Source organism: Arachis duranensis, unplaced genomic scaffold (genome assembly GCF_000817695.3).
Source record: "Arachis duranensis cultivar V14167 unplaced genomic scaffold, aradu.V14167.gnm2.J7QH unplaced_Scaffold_232527, whole genome shotgun sequence".
In the NCBI taxonomy this organism is placed as follows: domain Eukaryota; kingdom Viridiplantae; phylum Streptophyta; class Magnoliopsida; order Fabales; family Fabaceae; genus Arachis; species Arachis duranensis.
In genome coordinates, this window is record NW_026264853.1 from 784,658 (window position 1) to 794,990 (window position 10,333).

Sequence of the window (10,333 nt, forward strand, 5' to 3'; positions counted from 1 at the left end):
CCATAATGCAGAGAAGAAAAACGCGAAAAAGGAGAACAACGAATTTAATTAGGTTGAAAAAGAAGAAGAATGAAGAATGAAGAAAAAGAAGAAAGAGGTTTACGTTGTATGAAAAAGTTTACGTTGAGAAGCGTTGATAACGCAAAATAAAGATTTGTTATATAGGTTATTATAAGAGGTGCGCGTAAAACAAATAGAAGTGTGGAGTGTGGAGTGAAAATTATTTGGATACCATCCATGTAATTTTTACATAAATGTAGAGCTTTTCTCATTTTAAAATTTGAGAATCAAAATATTCAGACTAAATCTAACATCTTTACATCCTGTATGTATTACCAAAATTAAGCATTCAATGAAGCATATATCATAAACCAACGTTAAATATTGAACAAAAATTTTCAAAATTTATTGGTTAATGTCATTATTTCATCGTTAATGTTTCTCTTATACATAGGATTCAATATGCGTGGTCATCAGCTTTAGCTCACAACGAGAACAACAATAATATTATGGACTAATAAGACGGACGAGGGCTAGTTGTAACAAGTTTTGTAACGTGTAATCATTAATTAGTTATTACTGTTTATTAAGTGTTGACCAAAATTTTAATAAAAATTTGGTCCTTAGACTTTCTCAATAAAACCGGATTGATGTAAGTTGATCCCAAGTTAATTTGAGTGATAAAGAAGCAGAAAAACCATGCATGTAGGGACCTATAAAATTAACAACATTCTTAATAAATTATCGCTTTGGAAGTAGTCTAATATATTGGTTAATAGGTATCGATTAGTCGAAATTCCAGAGAGTGAGGTCAGTTTGAAATTCATCATCATCATGAAAAGCTCCTCGCTTCATGGACGGTGGTGTTATAAGCAAACCCTCCGCCATGCTATCAAGCAATGCAGGCATGTTAAACATTGCCTCCTCATCAAAGAACGTCGACCCCACTACTCCACCACCACCATCAACACCAACAGAAAGATTCATATTCGAAGAAGAAACAGGAGGGTTAGTAATATCATTATTACTGCTAGTTTGTTGTGCGGCTTTGGAAGCAGCTTCTCGAATATGTTGAGGTGAAGATGACTCAGCAAGGGGAAGAAGGGGGACGGAGAGAGGGAAATTGAAGGTGGCTGAGGTGCCTCTAAGTGCCAGAACTGCGGCGTCGTGTGCCCTAGCGGCCATTTCAGGGGTAGGGTAAGTTCCGAGCCATATTCTTGATTTCTTGATTGGTTCTCTCACTTCGCACACCCACTTGTTGCCGTTCCTCCGCCGGACACCCCTGTACACCGGGTGTCGCATCTCTCGGAACTTCTTCCTCCCTGATCTCTTCTTCTGACTGCGTGATGGCGACGACGATGGCGGTGGGCTGATGGCCGAGAGTTGGGTTTGAGATGAAGTGGAAGAAGATAGTGATGAAGAAGAAGAATAGTAATAAAGTGATTCTTCGTTATTCTCAAACTCCATGACAATGGCGGATACTTAGTTGATGCATGCAAGGGTGTTGAAGAGAGGGATATATATATATATACCATGACTCCATGAGAGAGCGAGAGTGATGATGACAACATCGGTGCAGGCCTTGAAGGGAAAACGTGCTGCAAACTAATGGAATTGAATTTTGTCGTGACCGTATACTCTAAACAATAACTAAAAAGTGGTCCACTTCACCTCAGTTTTCATTTAACTAAAATAGAGAGTTTAGAATAAATATTATTATGCTCGCTCCAAAAATATTTTATATATACTAAAAAATAAATAAATTTTATGAAGTAGATAATGATTTTTGTGAATAATAATCTTTAAAATTAATTCAATAAAGTAAAAATATACTACACTTTTAAAATATTCATCTAAATCTTAATATTAAAATAATCATCTACACATTTAATAAATTAAATATTCAATATATTTATTGTTGACATTATTTAATATTTTTACTGTATATCTATATATTTTCAAAATAAATATAATGAATTAATTTTTAATAAGTCAATATTAATAACTACGTTTTTAAAATAAAATTATTTTTTAACTCTCGTATTTTAAGAATTTAGAATTAGTTTAAGACTAAGATTTAAAATTTAAAATTTAATATTTTTTAAAAAACTTAAAATTAATTTAATAATAATTTTATAAAAATTGTATTGATTTTAATTTTTTTAAAAATTTAGCTGTTAAACATATAATTAATATAAATAAAAAATTTTAAGATAAAATTAAAATAAAATAAAATTTTTAAATTATTTTAAAATTTTTAATAAACTTTAAAGACAAAAGGTTTACTCTAATTAAAAATATCTCCCAGAACGAAACACAGACCAGGTATTAATTAACAGTGGTCCGTGCTATATATTGGTGACGGACATGCATATGGCACTAATTAATGGCACCATTACACGTTGGAATTATCAGTGAAGAAAAGTGCATTAGTACTATTCTAAATTAATAATTGAATAATAGAGCTATAATAACATCTATTAGTTTCGTAAAAATACTATATAACTTAACCGGTATCATGCACAGTATATTAAGTGAAATTATATTTTTAATTTTATAAATATTAAGTGAAATTTAATAAACATAGTATATGAGTAAAAAAGATTTAAACGCGGATCGGACTCACCCATCACCTAGCTAGGAGGATTATATATTTGTAATATATTAAAAGAGTAAAAATTCAGGTGGTGCATTTCACGTGAAGTTGATAATTGAGAGTTGTTGAATGATTTAACTAATTTAACTAAATTTTTATATAACGGTTCTTAGCTATTAATTTCACGTGAAGTCGACTGCACTTAAGTTTTTACTATATTAAAAAGACAAGCTTCTAATAATAGTATTGCTATTTAATTTGTATATTATTTTTCTTCTAAAAAATGGATTTCTGGAATAAGCTCGTGTTCTCTTTTGATGGCATATGTCTCACGTTTTTATGATTTTTTAGGTGTTGCTTTCTGATGAAAGAATATTTAGTGAACCTTGGATATAAACGAATAGAGCTCGTTACATGCTTGGTTGTGTTTGTGAGGTTCTAAAACCAAAGACAACTTCAGGTAGCTGTCCATAGCGCTGACTAAATAAAAAGTCAACTTTTATGAGGTCAACGAACGTGTTTACTTTGAAAAGTTCATTTTCTATTCCCTTTTTCTTTTTTCATCATGTTTCGTCTTTTATTTCTTCACCATCAGCAGCTACCAGCCTACCACTCTCGTCATTTTATATATAATTGGAAAGATGAGAATTTTTATCATAATTAAGTTGTTAAAAGCACGTTAATATATTGCTTCATAAACAATAAAATTATAATAAAAAAACATCAAATAAAATTATAATAAAAATTATGATTATAATAAATAGAATAAAATGACAAATAAATTTTTAAAGATTTACATATTAATTTCTAAAAGAAAATATATTAATAAAATACTCAAAATAACAGATGTGAATAAACTACTTTTAAATTAATTTTTATGATTAAAATAAAAAGTCTTAATTGAACTAACTTATTTATATTTATTATTATAGAAGATTTTATTGATATTTTTTTAAAGATTAACCTATTTAAAATGTAAATTTTTTAAATTTTATTTGTTATTTTATTCAAATAAATATATTTATTTTTCCAATTTTCTTACTCCTTTAACAAAGAAATTAAAATAAAAAGATAAAAAAATCCTATGCCATACGAGCCCATTAATTACCTTTGACTTTTAATTAGAAAACAATAACAAAACTACAACATAATTCGGCACAAAGTTGACATTTTCAATACAACCAATCAGACACCGTCACTATACCCGTGATGTAAGTGCCAATGCAAAATTGATTTATGCATAAGAGAAACGCATGTTTACAATTTTTATGTATTTTTAATACAGGAAACTTTGTAAAAATATGTGTTACTCTTATATTTCTTCTTTCAAATTTATCCCTAAAATCTTTTATTTTTTTAATTCTTCTAAGTTATTTGTTTAACTAATAAACCGTTTATATTAAAAAAAATTGATTTTACGTACCTCTTAAACGACTGTAACACAATATGCAGCTTCTCAAGCAAATATACACTTAGTAATTTTATAATCCTTATAAATTTCTAACTTAAATGCATTCTATATTTTTTATTCTATATGACGCCAGAAGGTCGCTTGTGTTATCAATTTTGACAAAATTTATAACTTTATTATGATAAAAATAGTCAATAACTTATCTTAGTTGGTTAAACCAAAAATGTCTCTCTTATTCTTAAAAAGTCTAAAAAAAAAATAAGTACACAGTTTATTTAAATATATAATTCAATCAATTCAACTTTATTTTATAAATAAAAGGTACATGGATTATTTATATTAGTGAAAGAAAAAAAAATCTTCATAACTTAAACGATGTGCGACTAATACATAACACAAAGTTTATTATTCTAAATAATATAGGACTTGTATTTTCTTATTACAATTAACTAATATAATTAACTTACTAACTCTACTTACTCCCGCGTCATTATACTTATTAACATATAGTCTTTTGTATACAAAATCTGTTCCAGTCTAATTCAACAAGAATCGGAAATTCACTCAATGGATTCATGATCTGACAGGTTATCGACCCATCCAAACCGTCACATGACACTATCTTTTACCTAATGTTTAGATAAACCGGCAGAAATTTCTAGATAAATAGACTCAAATGAAAGGGTCTATCCGAGGACAATGGATAAAATAGAGGGATCTATCCTTCTTCAAAAATACGTCACATCTTATCTTAATTTTATCATTTTTTTGTACATAAATTTACTTTAATATCAAAATATTTTTGTAGGTGACCCAATCTGCTGACCCACTGACAATCGGGAACGTCACTCATCCTTGTGGCACTCGCATTCAGGTCCCGTCCCTCACAACCAACCGGCTCAACGAGCAACCGAACAAAATCCAACAAGACATGAAGCGTAATTAGAGTAGTAGAACTCGCCACATGAACCTACTTGTCTCTAATCTCAGCCAAGCGCTTTATTTGTTTCATTTTCGACCCAATGAGCATGGACTTTATAATATAACTCAAAATGTAAAAAAGGATTCTGCTTCATACCAGATTCTGTCATAGCGGTTTCTTGTGTGCTAAGCTAATTGGTTAGAAAGCTTTAGGCTCTGCTATGCATACCACTCACACGATTATATATATACAAGTGTAGTGGATGGCCTAATTATGATATATATATGATTCTAGTTCACAATATGCAATTGAATACAATTCTAAAATCTGTTTTTCTCTTCTCTTCATTCGTGTTCTGCATGTCCAGTATATTCTGCTAGTCTCTTTCATACTAGAACTATTACATAGTATCAGAACAAGTTGGTGTCAGGTCACAAAATTATCTTCATTGAGTTTGTCAGAAATATCAATCATATGATATTTATCACATCGAAATTTGAGTATTTTAGAGCAGCGGCAAAACTTGAAAATTTTGTTTAAGAGTCAGAAATTTTTATAAAAAATTATATAATAATATTTATATTAAAATAAAACTTATAAATATAATTATTTTATTTTTAAATTTATTATTAAAATGTAAAATTATATATGATTAAGAGATTTGATTAGTAAAAAATTTGTTTAGGTTAATAAATTAAATTAATTTTAAATAAAAAATTAATTTAAAAAAAATCAGTTTTTACATGAAAAAAATTAATGTTTACCCATAAAAATATTTTTTATTTAAAAAACTAACTTTTTATTTAAAAACTGATTTTTTTTATTAAAAAATTGATTTTTTATTTAAATTATATAAAATCAATTATAACTTATAAATTATTTTTTAACATTTTAAAAGATTAATTTTATCTTTGATAATATTTATCTTTCAAAAGTTTTAACATTAATTATTTTTGTTATTATTTTTATTACAAACCAAATAATATAATACAATGAAACAAAATTTTAAATTTCTAATAAAATGAAAATATCAAACTTTATTAATGTAAATAGTGCTGATACTATAATAATATTAAATTTGTAAAGTTGATTTAAAAATAAAATAATATTTTTTTATTAATTACTGATATTACTATTAGTTATATTATAATTTTATTATTCTAAAAATAAAATAATGTATGAAAATATATAAGAAGTCAAATATAATTTAATGTTAATTCTATAATGATATTTAATTTGTAAGGTTGATTTAAAGATGATCTGTTAATTTAAAAATATGTCATTTGTTATTGTTAAATAGGATAAGATAAAAAATTTTAAAAAATGATAAATATAGACTTCAAACTTAAATATATAAATTAAAAGTATATATATTTAAACAAATAAGTTAATTTTGTTTTCTTTAAAATAAAACTACTAATACTTTTACAAAAATTTTAGAGGATTATGCCTCATTATCTCAATAAAGCTTCACGACTGTTTTAGAGTAATAGTATACTTAAGTTAACTAGTTCTTCTCTTCGGTTACTGCTGCTGAATATGAATTATTATCTATACAATGTGTGTAAATAAATAACCAGATTTTCATAAATTAAAGAAATGTCCATATATAATAGAATCATTTATTTGACGTGTCCATGCAAGACCCGCAGAATCTCTGATGAGTGCGGCCATAACGCCACGAAAAGACAGTAGTCTTCGAGGCCAAAGGGTTGACTTCCCATATCATATGAAGTTATATGAAAAAGCTAAGGTTGACTTTTTTCCAAGAATCTAATAATTCAAGTGCATTGTGAACATGGTTTAACCTTAAACTAGTGCAGCTTAAACAAGCAGCATTATTGCTCCCAATCTCTCTACGACTCTATCTGATTGAGCCGTACCAAAACTTGCTCCTGTACAACGAACTTATGAACGTGGTTTGACGCCGCTAATTGATTTGTTTATTATTATTTTAATGTTTGCATTACTTTTAGTATAAAATATAAATTTATTATTTATTCATTTTTTATTGATTACTTTTAATATAAAAAATAAAAAATATACAATAATAGTGTATACATGTTAAGGAAAGGATGAAGTCGGATGTCAAATAGCGGAATTAGGGGATACCTCCTGTTTCCATTTCCGTCCTTAAATTTACTCTTCGTTTTTGTCTTAATTCTCGGTCGTAGAGGAATATTATTTCCTATTCCTATTTTTTACAAGGATCCATTTTTTGTGAGAATCCCATTTTCTATTTTTTTGGTAGTTCTGACTAATTATTAATTTTTATAAAAATAAAGCTAAAAGTAAGTATCTATTTTATATAAAAACAACAAGATTTTATATAAAAAGTCTAAACAATAAGATGCTGACTTCTTTTAAAATGACGGACGCTACGGCGAACCAGAATACAGAGTAGTAGATGAGGTGGGGGACGCTACACTAGAGTTGTGAAAAGGAACGCCAGGAATATAAAGAGCAACGCGGTGAGGGTGATGGAACGGTGATGGGTGACAATGCCGTGAGATGAGAGAGTGGCGAGGGGTGGCTACAGAGAGGTTGGATGGAGTATGGACGACACTGAGGATCTATGAATTGAAGAAGAGTTATGCAAATGAGGATTAGGAACTTTGAGTTTCTCTCTCTATATATGGCATGTGAAATGACTGCAAAACATATATGAGAAATAAACAATTAAGAACAATTAAGTAAATTTATAAATTTCGGGGATTAGCAGGTCCCCACACCTATCTCGAGAAAATTTTGCCTCCTGTCCTCATCATTACGGAAAAAATTTTTCACATAATAAAATTGAAAGAGTATATAAAGAGTATGCAAAGATAAAGAACGCTTTATTATGTATTTCTTGATTGGTTGAATTATGAAAGTAAAACTAAATATATAGAGTATTGCCTACGAAAGATAAAAGCAAAGATAAGATAAGAAGGTAACATAAAGATAAGATAAGATAAGATGACAAAGACTAAAATTGTAACTGAATTTATGTATTCTGTTGTGTTGAATTTGTGGGCCATGAGACTTTTTTTATTATTGTCATGGGCTAAGGTCAAAGAATGGTTTAATACGTCCCTGCAAGCTGGAGGATGAAAGATGTCAAGAACACCAAACTTATTGAGATTAAGATGAAAGGGTTGAGGAGACAAAGGCTTGGTGAAGATGTCAGCTAACTACCCAGAAGAAGGAATGAGGAGAAGTTTTATCACTCCAACTTGAATTTTTTTGTCGAACCAAGTGACAAATTAACCTCTAAATTTTTGGTCCGTTCATGAAAAATCAGATTAATAGTAATATAAAGAGCACTTTGATTATCACAATATAAAATTGGTTGCCAGACAGGAGAGATGCGTAAAAATTGTAACACATTTAGTATCCATTGAAGTTCACAAGTTGTGTTGGCAAGTGCACGATATTCTGTTTCAGTAGATGAGCGAGAAACGGTGGTTTGTTTCTTTGTCTTCCAAGAGATTAAAGAGTTGCCTAAGAAGAAACAATAGCCTGTTAAAGATCACCGAGTGTCAGGACATCTGGCCCAATCAGAGTCACTAAAACCGAGAAGCTGAATTTTTGATTTTCTTGAAAAAAGAAGTCTTTTACCGGGGCTAGTTTTCAAATATCGTAACACATGCTTGGTAGCTTGAAGATAAGATTCAGTAAGAGATGCCATAAATTGACTTAATTGTTGAGTGACATACATGATGTCTAGTCGAGTAGTGGTAAGGTAGATAATACGCCCAACCAAATAGAAGGGTCAGATAGCAGACGACTTTTGTCTTGATATAGTCTTGTGAAACTATCCATTGGAACAGAGGCAGGTTTAGCATCTAATAAACCAGAATCCTCCAAAAAGATCAAGATAATATTTTCTCTGAGATAAGCAAATTTCTTTTGCTGATTGAGCTACTTCAATGCCCAAAAAATATTTTAATGGGCCCAACAAATATTTTAATGGGCCCAAATCTTTAATTCAAAAGTATTGGTGCAAAATAGACTTAATGACAGCAAGTTCAGAAATGGAATTACCAGTGAGAACGATGTCGTCAACATAGACTAAAAGTATAGAAATTTGAGCACCAGTAAAATTAACAATAGACTATAATTAGATAAGGTCTGCTGGTATCCATGAGATAGCAAAAGATGAGAAAGTTTGTCATACCATATACGACTAAATTATCGTAAACAATACAATGACTTTAGTAACTTGCAGCTCTGATACCAAGGGGAGTTGGAGGGGTTTTAGGATCTGAATCGATTGGTTTATCCATGGATGTTACTATATTATGAAACCACTCAACCCAAAAGAATGCTTTTATATAACATTAATGATTATATTTCTAACACTCCCCCTCAAACAAGAGCTTCTTTTTTCACTTTTTGGGGTTTACCAAGGATCGAACTCTTGACCTTTCGGACATAGAGCTATGATACCATAATAAAATTGAAAGAGTATATAAAGAGTACGCAAAGATAAAAAATGCTTTGTTATGTATTTCTTAATTGATTGAATTATGAAAGTAAAACTAAATATATAGAGTATTGCCCATGAAAGATAAAAGTAAAGATGAGATAAAAAAGTAACATAAAGATAAGATAAGATAAGATAAGATAAGATGATAAAGACTAAAATTGTAACTGAATTTATGTATTTTGTTGGACTGAATTTGTGGATTGTTATTATTGTCATGGGTTAAGGTAAAAGAATGGTTTAATACCACAGTCGGATCTCCATTCGGAGCGGTCCTTACAGGGATCCCCGCGTCTCGGAAAGTTTTGCCATTCCTAGAGTGAAGTCTGTTTGTAACTAAGTCTATAACTAGTTAGTTATTTTATTATAACTAAATTGTTGAGTTAGCATTAATTAATTACTTTCTCTCTCTCTCTCTCGTATATTAGCTCATCACTGTAATGTAATCTAATTGAAATTCACCTCAATGGATGAATGTCTCGTAGGGATAGCAATTTTGTGAATCAAGTTGTTGAGTATACCCGTGCATATAAAATTTGTAATGCACTTGAAGAGTACTTCACAATAAGATTGAAATCAAAAGTCAGAATTCTCAAAACAAAGATGAAAACCATCAAGAAATAAGGATAATCAGTAGCAGACTATCTTGCAAGTTTGAACAAGGTAACAAACTCACTAGCTGTCCTAGGAGCTCCACTTTCAAAAGATGAATACTTTGAAGCTACCTTAGGAGATTTCAGTGAGGAATCCAATACCTTTATCAATGTAATTAATGCAAGATCAGAAAAAATGACCATCAACGAATTTAAATCACAACTACTAGCACAGGAGGAAGTGAATGAAAGGTTTAAAAAATCTGAACTCTCGATGATATAAGCCAACGTAACTTAGAAGAACGATGTAGATGAATCAGACAGCAGTACCTATGAAAAGGAA

At 29.5% G+C, this 10,333-nt stretch overlaps 1 protein-coding gene across 1 annotated transcript; it reads right to left on the bottom strand.

The window, feature by feature from the left end:
* Positions 1-786: 786 nt before the first annotated feature.
* Positions 787-1,467, bottom strand: LOC127744213 (dehydration-responsive element-binding protein 1F-like). The gene has a single exon (XM_052256496.1). The coding sequence runs from the start codon at positions 1,465-1,467 to the stop codon at positions 787-789; it is 681 nt and encodes a 226-aa protein (XP_052112456.1).
* Between the last annotated feature and the right edge of the window lie 8,866 nt (positions 1,468-10,333).

Excerpts from the sequence above, each read along its gene's own strand:
- LOC127744213 (XM_052256496.1), bottom strand. The coding sequence starts at position 1,467 with ATGGAGTTTGAGAATAACGAAGAATCACTTTATTACTATTCTTCTTCT.